Source organism: Mugil cephalus, chromosome 22 (genome assembly GCF_022458985.1).
Source record: "Mugil cephalus isolate CIBA_MC_2020 chromosome 22, CIBA_Mcephalus_1.1, whole genome shotgun sequence".
Lineage (NCBI taxonomy): Eukaryota > Metazoa > Chordata > Actinopteri > Mugiliformes > Mugilidae > Mugil > Mugil cephalus.
In genome coordinates, this window is record NC_061791.1 from 3858154 (window position 1) to 3885994 (window position 27841).

Consider the following 27841-nt stretch of genomic DNA (forward strand, 5'->3'; position numbering starts at 1 on the left):
AAACATGCTAAGTCACTGTACCTTTTACTCCGGGTGGCTCAGTTTCCTTTCACAGTCCATAGACGTGCTTGTTGGGGTGAGGGGTCAACTGGGGATTCAATATGGACCCTAGGTGCAGATGTGAGTGGTTAAAGCATTATGAGACAAGAAAAGGTGATATTTTACCTGCATGTATAAATGATGAGGCGCAGAATTGTGCCACAGAGACAGAAAAGTCTATTTCAGTCAAAACAACATGTTTAAGAAATGCAAAACTACCAAAAAGCAACAACTGACCAGAACGAGGTGCAAAATGACTCAAGCATTAAATTATATCCCGCTGTCAGAGAAGGGGTCTTTGAAGGCAGCGCCTAATGATGACTCTAAAAGATGGTTATCGGAGTCCATCAGGATTCAGGAAGTACCTCCAGGTGTTTTTAAAAGTTTCTTATTATTTATCTTTAGTGTGTGAGATAGAAGAAATGTAAAAGCACTAAGATGTCTGCTTCAAAATAACACCACAGAGACAAAAAAATGTTTTTTTTTGAATAAAAACAACCTGTAAAAGAAATTAAAAAAAAAAAAACTACCTGAGAGGTAAACAATGATGTATTTTTCCATGAAAGTATATCTTACTGTATCAGAAGGGGTATGGACCTTTAAAAACAAAGGCCCATACAAGAAAGTAGGTTTACTATTTTTACTATGTTTTTTTTTTTTCTTAAAGTGAAGGTTTTTTTAGTTGCCAATCATCTTGTTTTTAATTCTAAGGGCACAACCCAGATATAATTCTTATTTTTTCCCATCCTAAGGCAAGAAGCCCTTTAGCTTACGTTAGCTTAGCTTAGGTTAGTTAAGATTAAGTTCACTGGAGGAAAATACCCCCAGGATTAATATATAATTGAGGGACTTTTGAATTCCATGGGATATATCTTGAATACATTTTTATTAAAGGTATATATAAAAAAAAATAAATATATGTTCATTATGATCATGTCGTTAAAAATCCATAAATATTTATTATGGAAACAATCACTTATTAATAAAAAAATGACCAGATATCACTAAAATGCAACTAAACAACCGCCTAATTAGCTAAACAATAAAAAAAATGAGCTCATTCAAAATTTGTTTTGATTGTGTTCTTTTTGTTGTGTTGAGATAATCATGACACACACTTTTATATGGAAAATAACAAATTGAGAAATCAGCCAAGTTACTCATTACAAACAAATCCAAATCCCACGACCTGCTCCAAGGTCTGTTCTTCCTCCTCTTTATTCATTATTTCATAAAAATTAGAGTTATGTGTGGATTTATCGCATGTCAACGTATTTATTAATAATTTTCCATTTCAATTTATCCAGTCGTATATATAATATTTACCAGAATCTTTCTGTAAAAAAAAAAAAAAAAAAAAGCCATGTGGTGACTGGTTATATGCGGCCATGTTGATTTTAGACCTGTCACCTATGTTAAACTCAAAAAGTCCAGTAATTATATATATTGATCCTCCAGGTGTTTACTTGTTTTTATCATTATTATTTTCTTGCTTCTGTTGGATAATAAATACGAATCAAAAATAGGCCCCATATATGTCCTTGGACCAGGGTTTGTGAAAATTGTTTGGATATATGTTATATATATATATTGGATAAATTGTTGGATATATGCTGTTTTTCGTGGATATACTCCACGAAAAACAGCGCATTTTTAGCGCATATTACCTGTTGTCAGACCACACTGACGCACAAACAGTTCAAAGCCCGCAGAGCATCCAGAGGGGTCAGCCCTCCGCCCCAGCTGTGCGCCTCCCAACACAAACCAGATGCGCCATTGCAACTCGGTTGCACAACAACCGTCCCGTGACATACCGATGCAGAGAGGGGGGTGTGGTGTCACGTGTCCCGGCGTTAAAACCGGAGCCCTCTTATAGGCCGGGACCGCGCACACAAACTCTCACTCAAGCCTCCCAGCTCAGCATCTATCTACACAAACACAAAACCCGCTCACCTGAAGACCCGCAGGATGGACGCTGCGTACAAGAAGGTCAATGGAACCTACCCGGCAGAGGCAGAGCCAGAAGAGCCGAGGGTAAATTTATCATCTGCTTTAAAGTGCATCAATTTATTTATTTATTATGTCGTAATTAAGCAGAAAAGCTGTCAAATAATAATTAAAAAAAGCTTTGATTGCATGATTGCTGCAACAATGCCAGCTGGAATATTCCAGGCATGTCTGCAGACAAAGAGACTCTGAGTGAATAGAGGGCAGCAAAACAGCTGATGTAGGTGCAACAGTTGCTTTCATAATACACCTGGAAAGTAGAAAAAAAATACAAATCAGAAATGCATTTATATACTGGGGTTAGTTTGCAATCTGTTAAAATATATATATTCATGAAATGACTAAGAAGTAAGCAGTAAATGAAGCAGCAGGAAAAAACCTGCAACTACTCAGGTGATCAGTTAGTAAAAATCTCAAATGTGCATTGATTCCAGTTAAGTTAAAGGATTTCTCATATTTGTTTTAAACCTAAAAGTTGTGTGTTGATGTAACCTTTGACACTTCTCTCTGGAATGTTATAGACGAGTTGAGTTGATCAATAGTGAAAATAAACATTAGTCTGTCCCTTCTGCTTTTAAAGATACGACTTGAACTGTTCCGTTGCCGCTTCTTCTTTGAAGGTATTTGAGGTTTTTATGACCATGACGCAGGGGTCAGCATGAAGAGTTAAGACGTGAAGGCTTCAGGCTTTAGGATCGGATGTCCTGGATGTGGACCATCACAGCTTTTATCCAGATTTCATGATGTTTCTTTTTCATGTGGCCGCGTTTAAAAACAAACAAAATGAGGAGGCAAACAGCAATGTGCCTGTGAATCTAAACAGCGTTTCAAAAAGCAACTGGACTTTGGAGTTTTTATGCAAAGACGTTTCATCAGTCATCCGAGTAGCTTCTTCAGGTCTATGAGACTGGTGGGAAATTGAGGTTTAAACAGGAACATCTGTGGGTACAACCCTTCAGAAACCTGCTTGACTGGTACAACTATCCTAGTTGCACCAGTTTCTACAAGTCCAGTTGTCTTTTTAATCGCTCCTTGGATGTGGCAAACAGCAATTTAAACAATTAAAGGATCTTAAAGTTGACACACAACCTTTTAAAAGGAGACGTTTGTAAGCTTTTCATTTGTCTGTCCATGCAGAAGAGAAGGGGCTCCATGTACCTGGAGGAGGAGACCAACAAGAAGTCCGAGGTGATATCCTGCATCTTCTCCCTGAAGGAGGAGGTCGGAGCGTTAGCCAAAGCCCTGCGTCTCTTTGAGGTAAACCTCATGTCCCCCAATGAGCAAGGGAAACAAAGTTAGTTAGCTTAGCTTAGCATTACCAGGAAACAGCAAGTCTGTCTCATTTAATTGAAGCAAAATCTACCTACCAAGAACTCATATGTTCACACTTTAACATGTGATTTGTTTAGTTTTCATCCTTAGATCAAGTTGCTGTGCTAAGCTAAGCTAACTGACTCTGGAAATTAGCTTAGATTTGTAGTGGCGTATGTGGTCACTGCTCGACAACTAAAACTGTATTTCAATTATTTCAGTATAACAAGTGAAGAGTCTCTGGCATTAAACTTGATGGCTAATTGCTGCTAGTTCAGGAATAGTTCAACATTACTAGCATAACTTAGCATCATCAGGAACTAGCAAGCCTGGCACATCTAACTACAACAAAATCCACCTACCATGAACTCTTAAGCTCACCAGTTAATGTTTTATGTTAGTTGTTAAGCTTTTTTCCCCCAAATTCAGTTAGCGCTGAGTAAGCTAACTCTTGAATTTAGCTCCATTTGTAGTAGCATATATATTCTCTGCTCAGCAAGAAATAAAAAGAAATAATAATAATAATGCAACTATTTTTCAACATTTTTTTTCTTCAGGAAGCATAAACAAACAAGTGAAGGGTGTAGGAAGTTTAAGGCATTAAAGTTTATGGCTAATTGTTGTTAGTTCAGGAATAGTTCAGTGTTTTAGTTAGCATAGTTTAGCATTAGCAGGAACAAGCAAGTTTGACATGTGTTACCGCAACAAAATCCATCTACCATGAACTCTTAAGCTCACGGATTTAATCTTTTCCCCCAAATCCAGCCTTTGTGACAAGATTAGCTGACAGACTATTTAGCTCTATTTCAGTGGAATATGTAACTTTTAACTCAACGGGAAATCAAAGAATTTAAACTATTTTTTAACTATTTCTTGGACTTGAAGTCTAAAAATACAAATCTCAGACCTCAGAGGAAGTTTCCAGTCCTTAACCTGATGGCTGATGGGTGTTTTTGGTTCTACTTATACACTGAATGCACAGATTTATGCCTTTTATGAATTTACTAATTCACATTAAACAAAAACATTCCACACAAACAGAAACTATCTGGTGATATTTAAGTTTCTTAGCATTATTTTAAAGTGTTTGTGCTGAGGAATGTAGGTTGGGATTATGTGATTCAGTTCTTTGCTCCTGAACTTTTTTTTTTTTTTTGACCCTTTAAAGAAGGAAACTAAACAAACTGAGCACATCTCACATGTTTGTTCATCAGTTCACTACAAATGTGCCAAGTCATCCATCGACCCACCTCCTGTGGGATTTTATAGCTCAATAACCTCCCAACAAGTGCACCCACTGAAGGACTGTAATTATTGGAGCAAGTAAAACACTTGGAAACATTTATATAACATCTATTATGAGCCACAATTAATATTTGAAAATCTGGATTTCACATTGAAATAATAAATTAACCCCTTCATAAAGTAGCTCATGAGTCCAGTTTATTACAAAGATGTGATAATAAATGTAGTAACACAAGTAAAACATTTGTTGACTCACTAGAGACTGATAAAATTTAAAGAAACGGATATAAAGATGGACAAACCGGTCATGACGTCACCCACAGTCATCTTGGAGAGTGGTTTTGAAGCTCAGTGTTGCATCTCCGTCCGCCGCCATCTTGCTACTAGCTAATTCAAAAATGGTCGAAGGGTGAATGACACCTATAAAGAAAGCTAGCAACATGTGAAAGCTAGCAACATGTGAAGACACGTACTTGCATCTTAAAGTGGCCACACCCTTAATTATATATAATTTAACACCTTGATGTTCTACCAGGGTGTAAACATGTTTATTAATTGAGTCAAATTTGAAGCTAGCCCCAAGTGGCCGTTTGAGGAACTGCAGTTTTTGGCACTTGCGCTTAAAAATTTCAGTCCCATAATTTGCTGTTTGAGAAGAGCCACACAACTGCTGTAAAAATGGACGCCATGACAGCTCCTCAAAACTGCAGGTTTTGCCACCTGGCTAGATGCCCACGTCTCCGGTTCACAGCACTGCGGTACTATCAGGGTCATGTTTCCAACCTTTAAGCAGGTCATGAAAGGGAAAATGTTATACAACTGGTTTTATAGATTTTTGAGGAATACGTTTCTTTTTTTTCTTTTTTTTTTTTTACTGTCTTATCGATTCAAACTCTGCGTACGTGACTGCTCAAAGTAAACATGGACAGGCAGTACCTCTCCCATTGATGTTCTACCAAGGTTCAAGTTTGCTCTTCTTGCAGGCAAAACAAACTTTTTTGTGGGAGGACGCATGCAAAGTTTTAGGTTTATTTTATTTATTTATTCTTATTTGTTGTGGAGAAATTCCTTTTCCTTTTGCATTTGTCATGTATCCACATCTCCCCCGGGGACTTAGATGCGCTGACGCCAATCGTTACCAAGTATTTACCAAACGCTTCCCCTGCAGATGCAGCTGTAAACATCAGGATCAAACCTATGAGCTCCCACTTTGTGAATCCTCCCCCTGCTCCACCTCCATCCAGCCTCGCAATCCTCCCATACTTGGAGGCCAGACACCCAACACGCCCCCTCTTCTTGAAGAGAACACGCTTCCTGATCTGCCCCGTCACGCCACGTGCTAACATTTATCTGTCGAGCTGTGGCATCCAACACATGCTGCATCTCGTGTCGAATGTCCGCATTTCGCTCAAAGAAACGAAGGACCGACTCTCCTGAACCCCACGGGTCTTAGCACACACGTGACACAGCAGCATGGCTTTCTTGTGACGAGTCATACCACGTCCAACCTTGACCTCAGTCGAGGCTGCAGCAGGGTTACGGTCACAGGCTTCACAATGGAGGGATGGCTCGGAGGGGTACGAACATCTGACAGAAAGACCCCTCCGTCCTGCTGGCTTTAGGGTTTAACGTTAAGCTGGAGCAGGTCGCCAACAGCACACGCTTTGTGAACGAGAATTAACTTTTTAAGCTTAAGCTCAATTGAACTCCAACTTACGATGCACAAATGTAGACGCAGCTCCTTCCTTTAATCATCTTCTTCTTCTGTTGCAGGGAATTAAATTGATAACATAGGAACCTGCATGCAAATGGTTTTATTTATCACATTCTTTAATTAAAAGCAGGAAAAATAAGTAATTAATGTGAAGAATTTGGATTTTCGTTTAGAAAACATTGCTCTTAATTCGACTCATCTGTGGTCACGTTTCTAGTCACGCTTAAGGGATGCAGAACTTAAAAAGCTCCCATTAAATTTGGAATAGGATCCAGATGGGCGAAAATGGGAGGCCCCGACACTCACGCCTCCTCTTTGTTTTGGCCTATAGTAGCCAGAGAACAACACACTCCCTCTCCCTCCCTGAAAGTTACATAAACAAAAACACATCTTGAATGGCAACTACCACATAAAGATAGTCACGCACTAACACAGGAGACACTGAGAAACAGCAGAGAGGTCAGGAAACTTGCCAAGGGTTTTGAGTTCATGCCGCATAAGGAATAAGAAATGCCTCAGGGCCGGCATGCCAGCGATTTATTCACAATTTTGCACTAAACTTCAATAACATGACCCAAATGCCCTCAGTGTGTCTGTCTGGCTCAGTTTGTAGACAGAGTTCAAGGCAGCTGACCTGAGCTTTTGATGCTCTGCACAAATTTAGTGACCGTACGCCGCCCTCTGGTGGTGGAAGGAAGGCAGTGCTGCAGCTTGCAACAGCAAAACCCTGTATGAGCAGAACATGTTTGCTGTTTGTTTTATTTCCCCTGTGCCTACTTCAAATATCGATGCACACGTACAAACACACCGACCTCGTTTGTGCAGGAGAAGGGCATCAACCTGACCCACATCGAGTCCCGTCCGTCGCGGAGCAACACAGACAAGTACGAGTTCTTCATCAGCGTGGACTCGTCCTGCTCCCAGGCCCTGGATGAGGTCATCGACGGCCTGCGCACACAGATCAGCGGCCACGTGCACGAGCTGACACGCAACAAACAGAAGGACACAGGTTAGTGAGTGTGTGACCGTCGGATGGAAAAGGAGGATGTCCACCGAAAACAAGGCAGGCGTGAATCCACCAATGATTAAACATGTTGAATGTCACTTCTCTGCAGTTTAGTGGGTGGGCAGGATTTACAAACTCATTCAGCTGGTGCTCATCTGTGGTTTCAAACTCAAGAGGAGCTATTGGTTTGTATCAGTGTAAAGAAAAGCAGAAATCTGGGTCAGCGAAATAATCAGTAAATGGATTTTAGTTTAAACGCATCATATTTTTATCAGCATAGAATCAACAAAGGAAAAGTTAGGATGTATCCTCATAGATCTAGATCCTTTTTGTGCTATATACAAACTTAGTTACTTAGTCTTCTTACTCTGGGGATTATGAATTGCGTCCAGTAAATATAGAGTTTGAAAGGAAGCAGAAAGAAGAATAATCTTATATAATCTGCCCCTTTACCCCATGAATCAATTTACACAGAATTTAAATTAAAAAATGAAAACAACACAAAAAGCAGCAAAATAATAATAATAACAATAAGATAAAATGAATTAAAATAGGCCAACATGAAATGTGTGTATGATGATCATGATTACACAGTGGGTGGGACAGTCAGTGTGTTTCGTTATATTTCCTAAACGATCTTTTAATCTCATAGTGACACTAGATGAAAGATGACGGGAGTTGAAACCATCGATGTTTGGACTAAATTTGTCTCCAGTATTTATTTAGACCATCAGTTGTATAGTTTAGTATAAAGCATTAGACCAATGCTGTTGTGCCTAGAGCATAGGTCTCCAACAGGGGGTCCGCAACCCCTAGGGGTCCACAGAGGTACTGCAGGGGGGTCGCAAAATCTTTGGTTGATCAGACATTTTTCATATATATATTTTTTTAAATCTTCCCCATAAATTTAAATTTCTTTAAAACACATAACATATTTTAGTAAAGGGGTAAAGGGATGATGCAAAATAATAATGTATATTTATAAACAGCATTAGGCCAAGTTAAATATAGAACACATATAATAGGTTAATCTCTACATCACTTTAGGGTCCTTGGCTTTAAAAAACGTTAAAGACCTCTGCCCTAGAGCTACACAGCTAGCATGCTAAATCCTAAAAAGAGTCATAAAGCTAAAAACGGCCCATTTATCAAGCGACCATCGTCGCTGGGTGTCGGCTTCGTGAATCCCGGCCAGACTTGGTTAATGGACAAGCCAGCGTCGCCACCGTGACTGATGGCCCGTCGCCCACATCTCGTCCCTTTATTAGTTGTTTCCAGAATGACATTAGTTTAGCTACTGAGGACCAACAGGCCCGGGCGGAACAGACGAGCTCTGTGTCCCGGTCACACACTGACTAACACAGACGAGGAGAACACGCTAAGGTCACGGCGGGCTGAGACAGACAGGGCCACCATGGATCGTCCCCCCCGTCTCCCCCCTCTGACCTCGGCACAGACGCTGTGGCGTACCGGTCAGGGTCAAGTGGACGCGGGGATATTTATGCCCTGTTTTGGAGACAGACTGTTTATGGAGGAGCCTGGCAGGGGTCTACTGTCTTCGTGCGGCCTCGGGCTGGACCACACGGCGCAAATGTAGATTAATGATCGGGGGCCCTCAGTGTTTTCGGAGCGTCATAAATCCATATGAACAAGCAGATGCCCCTAATGTACTGGTCTGCAGAGCGTCAACATGCCAGAGCACTGACAAAAAACAAAAAGAAAGAAAAGAAAAAGCAGAAAACACACATCCACAAAATGATCAATTTATACTGAGGGCACGAATTACACAAAATTATTTTGACTGTTTCTGTATTTTCTGTCACTTGCTGGGTTTACATGGAGACGTTTTTCTCATTCCCACTAAAAATCATTATGATCGAAGGTTTTCAGCTGTTTAGATGTGAGGTGATCGTTTAACAGACATGTGACATGCACAGATTGATGAAAACATCACTGATCTCAGCATAGAAGCTGCTGTTCTTTTTAGTTTTATTATTAAAGTAACGGCTTAATGCGGATAAATCCACTTAGCCTTAGAGTTTAGCTGCCGGTCATCAAGGTTTTCCAGCGGTTCGGGTTCAATTACTTTTGATGCACCTTTATAAACAGCTTAATATTTCTATTTTCTTCTTCCATCTAAACGTGCGATAATGTCTCGTTCTTTCAGAGTTGTTATTAACAACAAGCTCTCGACAGAGACCAGTTGAGGAAACGTCAATTAAAAGTCAACGTCAGTGCATTTACGTGCAGACAGAGCACGCTCAGACAGATTCACCATTTACATGAGTTCAGATCGGATTGGGAAAAGGATTATTCTACCCCTATGAATGACATATAATTCGGTTTATTCTGATTGAGGGGTTTATATAGAGCATTTTCATTCAGTTTGGGCTTCTAAACTGAATGTAATCAGAACATTTGGCTCCATGTAAACCCAGCTACTGTAGGATATAATTGTTTCTTGGATGAGATCGTATTCGGTTTTGCTGCTGGAACAGAATATAGATTAGTTGTTATATAAAAAGCTATATCCATCTAAATCAGAGAACCTTTTTATTCATTTCTCCTGCAGTGCCCTGGTTCCCCAACGACATCCAGGACCTGGACCGCTTCGCCAACCAGATCCTGAGCTACGGCTCCGAGCTGGACGCCGATCACCCGGTAAGAGCTGACTCACCCGTCGCCTCCGCATCCCGCCTCCGCATGTGTGTGTGTTTGTGTTTGAATACACTTCCACTCACGCCCACGCGCCTTCTGAAAAAGCGGCGCTGCGGAGATGACAGGCCGCTCTCGGCCCCCAGTCCATTCTAATGGAAACTATCTAGACACACAAATTGATGTCATTGCTTTAATTGAGCCCCTATAATTATAGATAATTGCTCCCTTTTGCCACCGCCATTAAAGCAGAATGGATTCATCATAAGCTGGAAAACACTCTACAAAGGCTTCATTTGAATTTGTATTTGCGCGCTCTTATTAGAGACGGAGTGCATAATGCTGTCAAAGGCCACGGGGTTTAGTCTTAGCGGAGGATTTCCACTCTTTTGATTTAGCTGTGAGTGGCCGGGGCTGCCGTCGTGAGATCTAACATGGCTTTTCTTTTGTGTGTGTGTGTGTGTGTGTGTGTGTGTTCAGGGTTTCACAGATCCAGTGTACAGAGCGCGCAGGAAGGAGTTCGCTGACATCGCCTACAACTACAGACAGTAAAAACTCTTACTTAAAATCATTTGTGCTTAAAGGCTAAAGAGAAGAAGTCGCGGAGGAGGAAATGTCGTCGGCCTCAGTTTTGTCTTGAAAATTATCATAAACAAATTGGGGCAAATTGCAGGGAGGCACCGCTGGATTTAAAGGGTCTTTGTGTGGGTAATTGAAGTATTATTCACAGGCACTACAAAGAGAGAGGTGCTGGCAGATAAACAAGGTCCAGTCCTTCGTGATATTTGGGAAAGCAGGACAGGAACCAGGAAATAAAAATTCAGTTTTCATTGTGTTCGGGGCTCATTGTTTCCAGCCACGTAAACTTGAATGAACCTTTTTTTATGGGCGATGTAGTTTCCTAGTATTTCTGTAAATTGAAGTGTTAGCTAACTAACAAAATAGCTGCAGCTAGTTTTATTATTAGTTTTTTATATAAAGAAGCACATTCTTTTCATACTACCTGAGTAAATTGTACACGTTGGTGTTTAAAAAGCTTAATTACTATGATTAAATTATCCCTGTTTTAGTATGAAGCCTCAGTTTTCTGCTTAAAGCATATTAAATATCACAATGTCACTTTATTTACGCTCTCAGAATATAATACACATGTGAGTGTTTGCTAGTCGTCCACAGTTGATGACCGTCGTTGTGGCTTTGTCCTCGTCCCAGTGGCCAAATCATACCGAAGGTGGAGTACACAGAGGACGAGCGGCGCACGTGGGGCGTCGTGTTCAAGGAGCTGAAGACTCTGTACCCGACTCACGCCTGCCGCGAACACAACCGCGTTTTCCCGCTGCTGGAGAAATACTGCGGCTACAGGCAGGACAACATCCCACAGCTGGAGGACGTGTCCCGCTTCCTGCAGTGTAGGTCCAGCACAGATGAAAGTCTGATCCGTTAAACCACCAAGGCTTTAAATGCAGTAACCGAATATGGTTATTTATTATAAATATATTTATCAGCTAATGTAATTTATTCTGTTCTGACAGAAAAATCCAAAACAATACATACATTTGTTTAAAACTAAAATAAGACTAAAATAAGAAATAATATGCCATAAATAATTTTGTGTGAAAAAATAATGCAATTTTTTCTTTAAAAAACGTTTACACTAAAAAAAAAAAAAACATACAAAACTGCATTCTACAGTGTTAGCTTAGATTAAATGTTAGCTAGCTAGCAAGGTAAAAAACAAAAAGAGCAATTTTTCATGAACGGACATTTTAGTAAATTGTTATTGAGGTTATTCACTAACTGTATCGAAATTTATTCACGTTAAAATAAAATTTTAATTAAAATAAATAAATAAATGGAAAGCACTTGCTATCGGTAGCTAGCTTAGCAGTAGCCATACCTGCCATTTACTCCAGCACACTGGAGGGAAAAAAAACTAAATAGCTAATGCTGGCTAACAGTAGCTAAGCAGAATTAGCTAATTAACTATTTAAACTATTTAAAACAAACATGTTTAATTTTGACTTGTAAATGTTTAAAATACAGTTTAGTTTCTAGAACAAGTCAAAATGGAACTAAAGGAAGAAAAATTACATTTCATTTTTCTTTTGCATGATAATTCATAGATTTTAAATGTAATGCATGTGTAGATTATTTACAGATTACTGACAGAAATATAAAATGTATTTCAGTTTTAACGTCACTCAGTACCTGAAACATCATTTGGATCATTTTATGAGCTCTGGGGTTTAAATATCTGTTCAAACTCTCCACTTCCTATTCCTCCCTCTGTCTCCCTCCTCGTCTGCTCTTACCCAACACTCCCCCCCTCCTCACCTTTTTCCTCCGACCCCTCAGCGTGCACGGGTTTCCGACTCCGCCCGGTTGCCGGCCTGCTGTCGTCCCGGGACTTCCTGGCCGGACTCGCCTTCCGTGTCTTCCATTCCACGCAGTACATCCGCCACAGCTCCAAGCCCACGTACACACCTGAGCCGTGAGTGTCCCCAGCTGATCTGTGCAGGAGGGAAAATAAATGATGTATTTATTATTAAACATTTCTGTCCTTAATAACTCAGGGACATCTGCCATGAGCTCCTGGGACACGTTCCTCTGTTTGCTGATCCTAGTTTTGCCCAGTTCTCACAGGTAATATTTACTTCAGACAATAATGGACACATATTAGATTTAATTATAGGAAAACACATCAATTCAATATATAATCTGTTGTGTTTTTACAGGAAATTGGTCTTGCATCTCTTGGTGCCCCCGATGAGTACATCGAGAAACTTGCTACCGTGAGTACAAGAGAAATATTAGCTCATAATTCATGATGAATACATTCGTCTGAATTTTTATTTTAATCTAATTCAAGTTAATATCAGTTGACTCCTTCTGAAACATGTAAAGATATGTCTCTCCCAAAGATGAAATAAAACAAAATAAAGAATCACAGCCATGATAGTGCTAAATGCTAAAGCTAAAATGTGCACACCATTCTTTAAATTGTGATTTAAATCTTCGTTCTTTTCTTTCTTTGATCTTTTTCCAATGCATGTCCGCGTGATTACGTCAAGAACTCCATTTAAGATTTTGAGTTTTGCATTTCCTTTATAAAAATCCCTTGATCCCTTGCTCCCTGGTCCATATTTCTCCCTCACATTCTTTAAATCTTCAGGATCTCTGGGTATTTGTTGACAGACCCCTAGCTCAGCGTTCCTGCTGCATTCGTTGAATTCCTTCCTGCTTTCGTGCCGTGAGTCACGTTTTTACGAATCTTCCACGTGTCCTCAGGTCTACTGGTTCACCGTGGAGTTTGGCCTGTGTAAGCAGGGCTCTGAGATCAAAGCCTACGGAGCTGGCTTGCTGTCGTCGTTTGGAGAGCTGCAGGTAAGAGAACATCCCGAACGCCACATTTTACGTCTTACTGCGCATTCGCGTCGTCGCACAGCTGCGGCGTCGCAGGCAGTGGGTTAGTGGTCCAGTCGGACTCGGGTTTAATGTGTCACTGGGGGAGTCGGCCTGTCTGCCCAGCGGGGTGACACCAAAGTGGTTCAGTGGGTAAAGAGTGGGCAGAGAGAAGCGATGGATGGAACAGACCGCTATGGAGGTCACCACGGTTACATCAGCCGTCTGCAGAGGATGTGCACTCTGGCAGTCAACGGCAACGCCTGAATCATGCTGCACTTCCTGCTTACTGACGGGAACAGAGATGCTCATTGAGAAACTATGATGTTTTAGCTTTGCCCTAAGGCTACTGCTAATCACACAAAACAACAAAACGCCAACTAAAAAACACCTCATAACAATCTACATAACAAAACAAAAATACAAAATCATACATATAGTACAGGCTTTAGTTCCAGTTAGCATAACACCAGAATGTACCACAACTCAGAAAAGGTCAGATGTCAGGTCAGTTATATATCCACTGACATTAGTGATTCCATAAGTGATTCCAGTGTCAACTAAACATTAGTAGACATCACTTCTAAATTACTCTGGGGGTTCCTCAGGGATCAGTCCTGGGGCCACTCTTACTCGTTTTACATACGGTGTTTTCTCAGTCTGAAAAAGGGGTTATGCCGTTCCACAGTGGTGTCCGAAACCTTAGTAATCAAATTCTATGCCCTACGTATGGGGATTCAAAATTTCCCATAAAGCATTGCAAAAAGTAATGACCATCAACTCAATGGGTGGTTGATATCCAATCATACGTTGCGTCTCTAGCGGCACCACCATTAATGGCTGTTATGGGCCGTTAGTGAGACACATTTTGAAGCTTTGTCCCAATATTTTCATTTCATGAACATCACACATATATTTTTTGATTTTTTCAAAATCATCACATTTTAGTTAAGTGTAAATTATAATGGGATAACCAGGGGAGCTGTGGCAGTCTGACACGTAATGATGCAACACAAAACCATGTTACATGTTGTGTCCGAAAGCTGGAGGATAGAGCTTCACTAAATAGTGCAGCCCTACATAGGGAGGGAGTAGGGGTTAGGGAGTGAACGATTTTGGACACAGCTTGTTTGTTTTAACTTTAGGTAAAGTAAATTTACCTCCTGCACCATGCCTGGTGTTGTATCCATGTTCATCAGAACTAAAATACAGATGTTTATGTAATACCCTCGGCAGTTTAGTCACTGATATTTTCCTAATAAAAAACAAGCAACGAGGAAATAAATCTGTTCTTAACTTTCAACAGAGCGAGACAGCTGTGCACTGTATTGACGTTTGATGTGGACAACAAAGGCAACATCGTGCTTCTTTATTCTGAGCAATTTGCAGTTTATTAACCAGATAAAAGGCCCATTGAGATCTTTGACAAGGTTGACCTGGCCAAGAATGAAAACAACACATGTCATGTCCACAGATGACACACAAATAACAACACTCACAAAATAAACATTAAAAAAATGAAGAAATGTAAACTGTTTAGTTCAGACATTTTCTGTTCAGATTGAAAGGTAATCCAAACAGAGGGGCCAGAGAAACTAAAAGCCTTTTTCCCCCAATTAATTCTCTGAGGAAAAGAGCATAAATAACCAGGAACCAAACCAAGAAGAACCTTATACAGAGATCAGAGTCATCCAGTGCGTCCATTTTCTTTCAGTACTGCTTGACGGACAAACCCAGGCTGGAGCCGTTCCACCCCGACAAGACCAGCCTCCAGAAATACCCGATCACAGAGTTCCAGCCTGTTTACTTTGTGGCTGAGAGCTTTGAGGACGCCAAAGAGAAAGTCAGGTACGAATAAAAATAAATAAATAAATAAATAGTTGCAAGGTCTGTGTACAATAAGTTAAGAATATGTGCTGAATTTAAACAATGTGTCTCTTGTGCACAGGAAATTTGCCGCCACCATCCCCAAGCCTTTCTCAGTGCGCTACAACCCCTACACCCAGAGTATTGAAGTGCTGGACAACACCCAGCAGCTCAGGAACTTAGCAGACAGCATCAACAGTAAGCAGCAACAGTTATTGTTATTTTTATTTTTAGGCTTTAATAAATTTTATCTAAAGCAAGTGCACTTTATTCAGGTTCTCCTTGTTATCTCTAATTGAAAAAATAGCAGTTTATTGTTTTGTTGGCGAGCTCTGGCTAATGGTATTAGCATAGCAGTTGTGCTAACTGCTATTTATTCTAGCAAAGTGCATAGAGTTGACATAAATAAAAAATAAAAATAAATAAAAACATAGAAAATAGAAACTAAAAACATGACTAACATTAGCTAGCTTTACTAGCATTTGGCTTTAGCAGAATGTGATTTTTGTTTGGCTAATCGTCAAGAAAATAGAAAAATCATGCAACTGAAGGAGGCACAAGCCAAAATGCACAGGTGTTTATTTAATGACTCCAGCCTGTTAAATTAAACACCTTTTACTTTTTCAAACCCATTTGATCTGGATTTTTTTATGTGTTTTTCTGCATGATTTTTCCATTTTCCTTCAGTAATCAGTTCCCTTTCTAGTGCTTCATTTGTTTGAGGGACACCAGTAGCTTACATCCTTTCTCGGTTTTGACCCTTTTCTTTCATTTCAGGTGAAATGGGGAAACTGTGCGAAGCCCTGAGGAAGCTGGAGTAACTCCACGTGTGATCCGGGCTGACATCATGATAACGGTTCACATATTAAACTGCTGGCCTCTTGTTATGCCTCTTACCGTGCATGCGAATGAGCTTTCTTTGTATTAAAACAAATATGCAATCCAGCTAGAACAAAAAAAAAAAAGTCTTTGTATTTTAGTCAAGTGAATGAAATGTAGCCTCTTAATAAATATATGTATGTAAGAGCTGAAAATGTTACCAAAGGAGCTGCTTTACAAAATACAAGCATTTAATTTGAAATCAAATGTGAACCTTTAATATGCTGTAACCGTATGCGTTTTTTTTTCTCTGCATTATATAACAGCAGAGCTTTTCTTTCATTCACTTTTATTTCATTTGGATAAATTAAAAGTTTTGTATGTGCATGAAACAAATAAATATTTCTCCTCTTGGAATTTCTTTCTGCATCTGTCCTCCATTTCTATTCTTCCCCTTTACCTGTGAATGTTCCTAAACAACATCCGGGTAATGGTAATGAAAAGAAAAAAAAAACTGGAAGCTTTGAACATAACTTCAAGCTCTCATGGGGGAGGACAGATCTGCTTGATGCTGACTGGGTAGAGAATGAACGAGAGAGAGGAGAGGAGGAAACAACCTTCATTCATACCTCTGATTAAAGCAGCATCTAAACATGATAAAAAGAAGAGAACATAAGTGAATGGTAATAAATAATAATAAAAAAAAAGAATGGATAGAGTTGATTGGAACAAATCAATTAAATATATTAAATGTGGATCATCCCACAGATACTTGATCAGTTTGGGATCTAGTGAATTTGGAGGCCAGGTCAACACCTTGAGCTGTTGAATATCCTGCTGCCATAAAGGATGGTCATTATTATGGGATGGGGGGTCTGGTCTGGTCTAGATGGGTAGTACACGTCCAAGTAACATCCACACAAATGAGTACCAGGTCCAAAAGTTTTCCAGTACTTCTCCTATCAGTGGTCATAATGTTGTGGCTGATTGGAGTAAGTATATACAGTATATTATCAGTGTGAAAAAGGGATCAGATTAGTGATTACTCCTTTAAAAAGTTACTTTATTTTAAAGGTAAGTTAGTAACTAAGTTACTTTATTAGTTACATTGAGGAGCTTCTTCTTACATCTTCTTACATTCTTCAACTTATTGGTTTTGCTCTAAAGTTTTGACTTAGAGACTTTTAGCTTTTTAATATTTTTTTTGTTCTTTCCGGGAGGTGAACCTCTGACCCTCTGACCCTTCGGCCTCCATGCTGACCTCTAACCACCAGTGGCGTATTTCGCTTGTCGCATGCGTGACGTCACTACCCGAGAGCAAGAAGAAAGCAAAAATACCAAATGGGAAAAAATAGTAACTTGGATAAGTAACGTTGGGTCATATATTAATATTGGATTATATGGATTTTTAAAAACTCTCCTTCGTCTTTTAATATATTATGTAACATTTATGTAACCCATGATGATGTCGTGTCTCTGGCTGAATGGGTCAGTCCTCCCTCCTGATGGCACCATTTCTACCCCACAAATAGATCTGACACCGTGACGCACAACAGGTGCCAAAAAAGCCAAAAAAAAAGAAAAGAAAAGAAAAACGCGCGGGCTGTACTTGCGCAACTCATCTCCATCCATCCTTCTGATGTGGGGGGCTATTTAAACCTGGGCCGCGGAGGATGCAACACAACCTGTTTGCCCCCTCCTTGTCCTCCTCCTCCTCCCTGCGTCCCCCCGGCACAGCAGACAGATGAAGACGGACGGCGTGGTGCAGACGTTCAGCGCGCGGAAGCAGAGCCTGATCGAGGATGCGCGCAGGGAGCGCAGCAGCGGCTCCGCGGGCTCCCCGGGGCCCTCCCGGTACGGAGACGGCTTCGTGTTCGAGGAGAAGCTCGGCAGGGTGACTCTGAACGTCCTGTTCGCCCTGAGCAACGGGAAGAACGCGGGCTTCTTCAAAACGGGGAAGATATTTGAGGTAAAGACGGAGTTTTCAAAATATAAGCGGCCTCTGTGTCTGCGAAATGATTCTACATTTATTTATTTAGTTATTATTATTATTATTATTATTAAAATGAAGTCATGTTTGTGTTGCTGAAGTGGGATGAATATTTTATTTCTCAATTTTATTTTTTTTTAATTAGATGATGACATTTTTTTGTGGCAAATCTGAAAAGTTATCTAAATTAATCTAATTTAGTTAATTTAACTAATTTAAATTGATCCTATATGATCATAAAATCCTATTATTATATTATTACATAAAAGACTTTTTTTTTTTTTTAACCACTACACAAACATCTATTTATAATATTCACATTTGATATGAGAAGTGATTAGATTTAATTTGTGCTAAACAGTTTAATTATTCACAATATTCACATATTCGAGTATTTTAGCATATAAATAAATTAATCACACTTTTAATAATCATTAAATATATAAACCTGTTTCAGAAAAAATTGATTTAATTTATCCTCTCATCAATTTGAGGCTCCGGTCTTGTGTTTTGGGTTTTATTTCAAAGAAAATGTGATTTTAGTTTTGCAGGCCTTGCGTTAAAAGGTTTATTTTGCAGCCTTGTGACGACACAAACCTCTTCCTCAAACCTCCGCAGACCTTCGAAGCCAAGCTCCTCCACATCGAGAGTCGACCGGGGAGGAAGTCGAAGAACGGCGCGGCCGACCTCGAGTTCTTCATGAGGTGCGAGGTCCACAGCTCGGACCTGGACGTGTTCATCAACTCCCTGAAGAGAGTGGCCGACGACGTCCGCTCCATCCCGGAGGAGAAAGGCAAGCGCTTCATTTTACTTTTCATTGTTCCTCTTAAGGAGCTCCTTTTAAATTAAACGCTCTCCCTCCGTTTCCTCCACAGTCCCCTGGTTCCCTCGACAGATAAAAGACCTCGACAGATGCAACTTGTTAATCACTAAATTCGACCCGGACATGGACCAGAACCATCCAGTGAGTTTTTATTCTTTAAAACTATATTCAAGAATATAACTAAAGCCTACAGATGACTTGACTTGCCGTCTTCTTGCAGGGATACAGTGACTCAGAATACAGAAAAAGACGAGCTGCCATCTCAGAACTCGCCTTCAGATACAAACAGTGAGTCCCATCTAAAACGAAACGTCTCCTCCTCTTTTAAATATTCTTTCATTAACTCGTTGTCTCTGCTGCAGGGGGGACCAGCTGCCCACGGTGGAGTACACGGCCGAGGAGATATCGACATGGTGAGTCCGCACACTCACGCATGCAGGTGTGTCTGTGGAGGGGGGCGACTCGAGCGCGGTGTGTTGACGGTGCCGTGTGTGTGATTGTTGCTTTTTAAGGAGGGAGGTTTACCGGCAGCTGAGGAGCATCTATCCCAGCCTGGCCTGCAGACAGTTCCTGGACGGCCTGCAGCAGCTGGAGAAGGAGTGCGGCTACGGGGAGGACGGCATCCCGCAGCTCAGGGAGATATCAGCCTTCCTGAAAGGTGACAAGATAAATGCATGTTCTGGCTTTTCTATAAAACACTATACCACAAAATACCTAAATCAACTGCTCCAGTGTATTGCAAACTCAAATACATATTGAATTGTTAAGTTACAGAATAACAACAACCAGTCCCTGAAAAAAAAAGAAAAAAAGTGTTAAATTTCACAGCAGCATTTGTATTTCAGTCACCTAAAATGAGTTTAACTCTGCACCAGAGTCCATTGCCGAAAACAGCCATTTTATCTTGCAGAACACAGGAGTTGCTGTTCTACCTCTGCCTCGATCAGACACGTTGTTTGTGTGAATGTGTGACTTTGGTTGGTGTCAGCATGTTCGTTCAGATCTTATTTAGCGTGTTTAAAAAAACAAGGCGACGCGGCGGTAGACCAGGTGCTCTTGTTGTGAGGAGTTAAATTACTGCTTTTGACAATGGAGTCTGGTGGCTTTGCAGAGAGCGATATAACTGCTTTAGTTTACCATCAGAAAAGGCTTTTAAACCTCAAGATAAAACAGCCATAATATTTTAAATATATAGTACAACTGCAGTATCCGTTGTTTGATGTGATTTAAATCAAGTTTTGCCTTTAAAGCTATTTAAGCCTCATGTGGAGTGCTTTATGTTGACTTGTTAAATGGTGAAATCTTACTGCTCTGATAGACGGAGTAAAGGGAATTATTAAAAAACATATATTCTGTGACTTTTTTTTAATTTAATTGTCCAATGTTTGTGTCACTTTAGAGAAGACAGGTTTCCAGCTGCGTCCGGTCGCCGGCCTCCTGTCAGCCAGAGACTTCCTGGCCAGCCTGGCCTTCCGGGTGTTTCAGTGCACGCAGTACATCCGACACGCATCCGCACCCATGCACTCGCCCGAGCCGTGAGCACCCTTCTATCTGTTCATTTATATATTTATTAATTCAGCTGCTTCTTTCTCTTTTAACTGCTTTTTTTTTTCCTCAACAGAGACTGCTGTCACGAACTCCTCGGCCACATTCCCATGCTGGCTGACAAAGAATTCGCCCAGTTTTCTCAGGTAATTTACAGAACGTTTGCTTTTTAATCTGTGATAATGTGCATGGGATGTATCAGCTTTAATTATTGCTCCGTGTGTCTGCAGGAGATTGGACTAGCCTCTCTTGGAGCCTCAGATGAAGACATTGAGAAGCTGTCAACGGTAGGATTTGTTTGCCTTCACTGCCACCTAGTGGCTAGAGGAGATATCTGCAGCTGATGTTAAACCCAAAATAATCTGGATTACTTTTTAACCTGTGCTCTTTGTCTACAGTTATACTGGTTCACCGTGGAGTTTGGCCTCTGCAAGCAGAACGGGACGGTGAAAGCGTACGGCGCAGGACTCCTCTCCTCTTACGGGGAGCTTGTTGTGAGTTTGCTCTATAAACTTTAACGTTCAAATGTTTGGGTGCATTTGCCCGGTGTGTTAACACTCAGTGTTTGTCCCGTCCCTTTCAGTACGCTCTGTCAAACGAGCCGGAGTACAAGCCGTTCAACCCGGAGGAGACGGCGCTGCAGCCGTACCAGGACCAAACATACCAGCCTGTTTACTTTGTGTCCGAGAGCTTTGAGGATGCAAAGATGAAGCTGAGGTATTTTAAAGTAATATTCTTAAAAATGACAAAAATGCACCAACAACAGCATAGAAGAAGAAGCCTTCTAGCAAGGTTGTAAACGATGCAAGTTTCCAAAGATTTGGAAAAGTATCTGAGAGAAAAAAATGCATGCAACACATTTTATAGGTCTTAAAGTTACTAAACATGTTAATCTACTTGTCCATGGTTGAAATATTACTGACAGTTGATGGACGTGAAGCCACCAGACCTTTTCAGCTGCTGGTCTACTGATGTGTCCCTTTAAACATGTTAATTCAGATCTAAAATGACCTGTTGACTCTATAAAGTCACACTATAACACAAACTAACTGAAACGATTGCTCCAGTGTTCAATTACATACTGAATTATTAAGTTACAGAATAACAACAACCAGTCCTTATGTAGCTTTCAAAGTGTTGTTTGATTATGAAAAAAAAAATCATGTTAAATTTCCCAGCAGCAGCATATGTATTTAAGTCGCCTAAAATGAGTTTAACTCCACACCAGAGTCCATTGCCAAAAATGGTCATTTTATCTGTTAGAACATGGGAGGTGCTGTTCTACCTCTGTCTCCATCACATACGTTGTTTGTGTCAATGTGTGACTTTGGTTGTTAGATATTCATTCAGATCTTATTTAACGTTTTTAAAAAACCAAGGTGACGCAGTGGAAGACGAGATACTCTTGTGCTGTGAGCTGTTAAATTCCTGCTTTTGTCAATGGAGTCTGGCGGCTTTGAGGAGAGCAATATAACTGCTTTAGTTGACCATCGGAAAAGGCTTTTAAATCTCAAAATAAAACTGTAGTATTCCTTGTTTTTTCATCCATAGCAGTTCATGGCTTGGTTTTCTTACTTCAGTTTACTTGTCCCAAAAAAATATCCCTTTTAAAGTACTCGGTGGGGTTTAAAAACAAAAATGTTTACATGCATATTTATTTTTAGCTTTAGAAATATGTAAGTTAAATTTAAACAATTAATCTAAAAACATTTTATACACCCCTAGTTAGAAGTAAAATTTTCCTCCACTGTTGTTGGTGCAATACTGCCACCTTGTGGAAATATGAAACACTTGCCAGGACGCCTGGTGACTCCACAGGTTGCTTTCTTTTTTTTTTTTTTAATGCTAAGCTTTGTGCATTAATTTATTTCCACAGGGAATACTCTGCCAACATCAAGCGCCCCTTTGCAGTTCGCTACGACCCCTTTACCTGCAGCGTGGAGGTCCTGGATCAGCCCAGCAAGATCCAGAACGCTCTGAGCCAGATGAGAGAAGACCTGAAGACCCTTCACAGCGCCTTGGACAAGCTCAGCTTATCGTAACATGAACCGACTTCCTGCAGAGATGTGCGAGCAAAAGACTTTTGAGTAAACCGTCCGTGAACAACTCAGAAAATCAAAATGTAGTCACATCTGTCGGGCTCATTTATTTATGTGTACAATGGAATATTTAAAGTGAGGATCATGTAAAAAGAAATAAAGGTTTATTTTCATGAAGAAATGTCAGCGTTTTACATCCCAGAAAAGGCAGAAACAGATGAAATAAAAGGATGTTTGTCAGAGAGAAGGAACCACTACAATACGGGGCTTGAAGACTGTTTTCTAGCCCTCAAATCCAAACCAACTATTTCCATTTGGAAAATTCTTGGAACCCATTTATCTTCATGTGTTATTAAGCAAAGGGGAAGGAGCTAATTATGAATGATTTAAGTATCATGTTGCCTCTGCTGGTCAAGGCCAGAGCCAGCGCTGAGGCCCAACACGTCGGTGGGGCCAGGTCACCGGGACCTCGCAGTCGACCGCAGAACGGTCCGCAAGGCTGCACTGCTGACAGATGCTCTTCTTTATTTCTCTTTCTGCGTGCGACCGGGGGGAATTTGGCCTTCGAGGGGTTTTTTGACGGACGTCCAGTGTTTTGATCTGCGAGCGGGCGACAGTGCATATCGATGCATTCCCTTCAGGAGACAAATCATCGCCATCTGCGCGATTCATAAAGCATCAGCACCATCAGGACGGTGGCTGGCAGAGGCCTCGCGTCGGCCACCTTGTGTTGGGAAGCTTTCCCTTCCCATAATTCCACTGTACAGTAAATCAAGCCTCCCTGGGAAAAGCTTGTGTTTGCAGAGGAGAAAAAATTGTGTGTGAAGAAAGTGGAGGGAAAGAGTGATCTACTGCTTGACAAGTGTGCAGCGACACACACACACACACACACACAGCACACACGGCAACTAAAAAGTCTCACTTTATAAGTTCTTGTATCTCGTTCTGCGCTCCAGCACGTTCAAATCCACAAATCCCCACAAAATCGCCGCCAGGATCCGAATCTGAAAACCCCCCCCAAAAAAAAAAAACAGGTTGCCGTGGCAACCGGGCGAAAAAAAAGGAGGATTTTCGTGCCTCGCGGACTCGCCACAAATCCCAAACTCTGTATCATCCGGACTCCAACCATAAGTGCTTCCTTTTATTGATGTCAGGGGACCGTCCCATCCCCACGCTGGCTTGATTGAAAGCAGGGTCATCGGGTTCATTTTGTCCTCAACAGACATGTGCAAAGTACTAGAGACCCACACTAGAGTAAAAGTACAAGTACTCGATCAAAAAAGTGACTTGAGTAGAAGCTGAAGTGTCTTTAAGTGGAAGTACTAAAGCATTCAACATTTTTTGTGCTCAAGTATTGCAAGTAGTTTATTTTAATATTTACTAATCAAGTACTGAAAGGAAAAGTACAAGTATTGTGTTATGTAGCTATTGAGCAGTCAAAAGTTTGAATGTGATGGTTTATATTATTTCAAATGTTAAGCCTCAAGGACACGCAGAAGAAACAAGGACAGGATTGTACAACATAGAGTACATGTACAGTAGAGTAGGCTGTCCATTCGCAAAATGCTGCATGAAATGCTAAATTTAAGATGAATACAAAATAAGTTTAAATTACCCGTTGGGGCACTACGTTCAACTTTGATGTAAACTGACAAAACACAACGATAGAGAGAGCTCAAAACATTGAGACCCAAAGCAACAGCTAATGTTAGCTAGCGAACGTGAACTCGCTAGCTAGCTAGCTAACATTAAGTTAACCAACGCTAGTTAGGCACTAATAATACTAATATTCGCCAGTAGTAACCATAACTTTGATTTACAGTTTTGTATATCTGAGCGTCTTGCTAGCTTGACGTTAACTAGCTAGCTATTGCTAAGGCTTTAGCCTATTCTTGCCTTACCTTGGAGCAGATGCTTCTTTATTTTCTTGAGATGTAGCTGGAGTGGGGCCTTCCACAATGTTTGATCCACTTAAGGTACCGCTCCTGTTGGGAAGAACACGAGCCCTATACCCCCCACCCGCCAAAATCTTGGGGTACCTAGTATTTAAGTTAAGTCGGCAGACAGCTTGACGGACCTTGTTGTCGTAGTAACGGTTGTTAGGATATACATTGACTGTTTGGGGGCGGGGTTTTGCGAAAGCAAGTAACCGCGTAGAACATAAAAAATGTTTTGGGGTAAAGGTATTAAACTTATTAAAAATATTTTGTTAAGTAAAAGTGGAAGTAGGAGAAAAGATAATACAGTAGAGTACAGATACAGCATTTTAGTACTAAACAGTCCAGTATTGAAGCAGTTATACTTCATTGCTATACATCTCTGGTCCTCAAAATACTCTGAGAGGTGCTTGTGAATCTGAATGTCTGAGTCCGATAACCAACGAACAGAAAGAGAAAAAAGTCTTTTTACCAACGCTTAGTAAGAGCAGCGAGAAGCCAAGAAAGAAGAGTTTATGCACGTGCATGAAGTCAGGAGAAGAAACGGCTGACCTGGCTCTGCTCAAAGTTTAAGAAAGATTGGCTGCCAACGCCTCTAAAGCTGAATGATTGTTCCTCTTTTGTCCAAGTTTAAGAAAGAGAAAGGTTAAACTGACAAGTTCTGGCTTTGGTGTACGTGTTGAAACAATTTCTTGACAAACGACTTCACGCCAAGATTGGTTAAAGCCCTGGATGTAACCACAACATCTGGAAGATTAAAACAAAATGACTATCCAGTGGTTCTGAATGCTGACGGTGATATCAGAAGTGTGAGGCGCTTCACAGCGGACTCCTGAGAGGGTTATGTGGGATCATGGGTCCTTCAAACCCTCATGGGTCCTGGATTTGAAGCTCAATGTGGTGCCTACGGTCGTCGCCATATTGATTTGGCTTAACTCCCCAGTTAATTCAAAAATGGGCAAAGAGGTGGAGCGAGAGGCATGACATGGCTAGACCACATCCTTTACTTAAACTAAATAAAAATTATATAAAACTCCCATACAGATTATATTAGCCATAAAGACCACAATTCTTATTTCTAGCAGGCTATAAAAATGTCGAACATTTTAACATGAAGGTCTTTGAGGATTGACTTGGTTATGGCCTCAAGTGGAAATTAAAGGAACTGCAGTTTTTGTCATTTGTGTGTCTTCATAAACTATTCAGCCCTAGAAATTGATGTTTGAGAAAAAAAAACATACAACTATAGAAGAAGAAGTGGATGTTTACAGAACCTCTAAACTTGTGAAGTGCCCTCTGGTGGTTGGCTGTAGTAGATCCAAAGCGACGCCTCCTGCATGATGATGGATGGGAATTGGGCTAAAAAAACTAAAGCACATTTATTTATTTTTCAAGGATGGTTTCTGTCATTTTGGGTAGATATGTTTCAGTGTCCAGTTCATGTATAAGTTTCATTTTTAGTTTTTTAGTTTCATAGTATAAAACAGAACATAGTAATGATTGACAGTTGCCGTTGACAACCCCCTCTGTGAAGTGAAGCTGTCCCAAGATGGCGCCACCCATATCACTATTAGAGCATCAGTGTGGACACGGCCTCAAGTGGTCATTTGATGAACTTCAGGTTTTGCTGCTTCTTTTTTTCAGCCTTGAAAAGTTGACATGTGAGGAAAAACTGTGAACAAGAGGGAAAAGAATCTGCATTATTGAGATAAAGCAAGGTGGAGGTAAGTTAAATGTATCTGGGATAAATCCATCCTGATGCCACCCCAAGGCTTCCTCTCATCTCTTGTAACTGCATATAATTGTAAAAAGGGTGTTTGTTTACATCTTGTCCATAAAACATAAAGAGGAACGAGGGTATAGAGAGTAGACAGGTGCCATATTATGATCATCAAACTCCAAAAAGCAATGACGAAGCCCTTTTTTTTTTTTTTTTTAAACCAGCTCTGTCCTACGCCTCAAGATCAACATAATTGCTTCATTCTGGGAAAGCATCGCAAACAAACCAGCCGTGAGATTAAATCAAACACAGGCCTCAAAGAGCCTCTAATCTCTTTCTTTGTTTCCCCTCATATCATGCGCCTCATTATTTTTATTTGCTCTCTCTTCGTTAAACCCGGGCTTTACGTTGGCAGGGCCGCGGAAGAATTATCTGAGGGGGAGATTAGAAGAAAGTTGGTAGAGGATTTTCGAGGCGGTCTGATCTCGCTTTCATCCATTTCACAGTTTGTTATTAGTCCGCACACACTAACGCAACAAGAGATCAAACTTGTTTGCAGGGCACAATAGCCTCATTCAGGTTACATCAAAAGGTGAGACGGAGGGCCCCCGAGGCCGTGACATCTTGAGGACGTGCTTTCAGGAACGGAGGAGCGATTGTACGATCTCCAAGACGGATCACATGTTGGGAGAAGCCGGTTCACTGGTGCCATTCCGCTAGCCGGCCATGAGATGGTGTCCTCGAGTCGCTGGATTTGCAAAAAAAGCCTAGAGTCATGACTCATGTTTCTGAGGAAAAGTGTCTCAGCTAGTGATTCCAGTCCCTCGTAGAGCTGTTTTCATGCCCTTTGGAAAACATTCACGAGTTAAAAAAAATGGCAGCCCCTCGCTCTGACATTGACGTCTCCGTGTTCGACACAGCTGCTCCGACACCACTTGCACCTAAAGCACGGCGAACTTGGAGAGCGGCGACCACATTGGACTTGTTCAAACAAAAGTTGTGGACCAGGAGAGCAGTAGCATGTTATGCTTTGTGGATGGCGGTCAACTTGTCCAGTCCAAGAAACATACAAGGCTGATGAACTGGTTTGAAAGAGTGGCGCTCTCCACGGCCTTCTCCTCACTCGGTTCTGTCGTACGGAGACGTGGGGGCGCACAATACGGCCCAGTGTTTCGGGCTGACATATACATTAATAAAGTCTCCTGCACGCCGGTCCGGTCCAACGCTGCACCCCCGAAGATTAAGTAAGTACATCTGTGGAAACAAGTGATCAGCTGTCACCTCAAATGATTCATGATCAAGTTAATTAAACGAGTGCCCGCTCGCAGCTTAGCCTAGCAGGCATGTGACCGCTTTGAAAAGTGAGATGGTGGTTTTCTAACACATGGTATTCCTGGGACACTACAATGAGTCCTTGTTTTACCGGAGGGCACTTCAAGTAGCCGGCCAAATAATCCCCCGTCTTCCCCCGTTCGGTCTGTGGTGTGGAGCGGCGATAATCATTCACCAAGGTAAGGTGATGCGCACCTCTTCCCTTTTCTTTTTTTTTTTTTTTTCCTCTCCCCGCATCCTCAGCTTGCACGCCACGAAGCTCGGGGTGACCTGAAATGGCCTCAGACTTCCATAGCTTCCCAAAGCTGTTCATATGATTACACTTCTTAAAAGCTCCCCCCCACCCTCCCCTCCTCCCTGGGGGTTTGTCCAACAGCTGGAGCGCGGCCAG

At 41.1% G+C, this 27841-nt stretch overlaps 2 protein-coding genes and 1 long non-coding RNA gene across 3 annotated transcripts; 2 read left to right on the forward strand and 1 right to left on the reverse strand.

Moving 5' to 3' along the window:
* The first annotated feature begins 1905 nt into the window (after positions 1-1905).
* pah (phenylalanine hydroxylase) lies at positions 1906-16481 on the forward strand. Its single transcript, XM_047575784.1, has 13 exons — positions 1906-2073; positions 3184-3303; positions 7142-7325; positions 9895-9983; positions 10458-10525; positions 11190-11386; positions 12333-12468; positions 12551-12620; positions 12713-12769; positions 13266-13361; positions 15094-15227; positions 15328-15443; positions 16023-16481. Exons 1-13 carry the CDS (start codon positions 2008-2010, stop codon positions 16064-16066), a joined length of 1377 nt encoding a protein of 458 aa, XP_047431740.1. The 5' UTR covers positions 1906-2007; the 3' UTR covers positions 16067-16481.
* On the reverse strand, positions 12353-24462 carry LOC125000313. Its single transcript, XR_007111312.1, has 4 exons — positions 24363-24462; positions 22353-22478; positions 19403-19528; positions 12353-12487 (listed from the first exon to the last, which is right to left on the reverse strand). It is a non-coding gene; the product is annotated as an uncharacterized LOC125000313 (long non-coding RNA).
* th2 (tyrosine hydroxylase 2) lies at positions 17554-22636 on the forward strand. The gene is made up of 12 exons (XM_047575783.1): positions 17554-18033; positions 18673-18847; positions 18930-19018; positions 19098-19165; positions 19240-19290; positions 19390-19535; positions 20277-20412; positions 20499-20568; positions 20653-20709; positions 20821-20916; positions 21006-21139; positions 22299-22636. Exons 1-12 carry the CDS (start codon positions 17809-17811, stop codon positions 22462-22464), a joined length of 1413 nt encoding a protein of 470 aa, XP_047431739.1. The 5' UTR covers positions 17554-17808; the 3' UTR covers positions 22465-22636.
* Positions 24463-27841: the final 3379 nt, after the last annotated feature.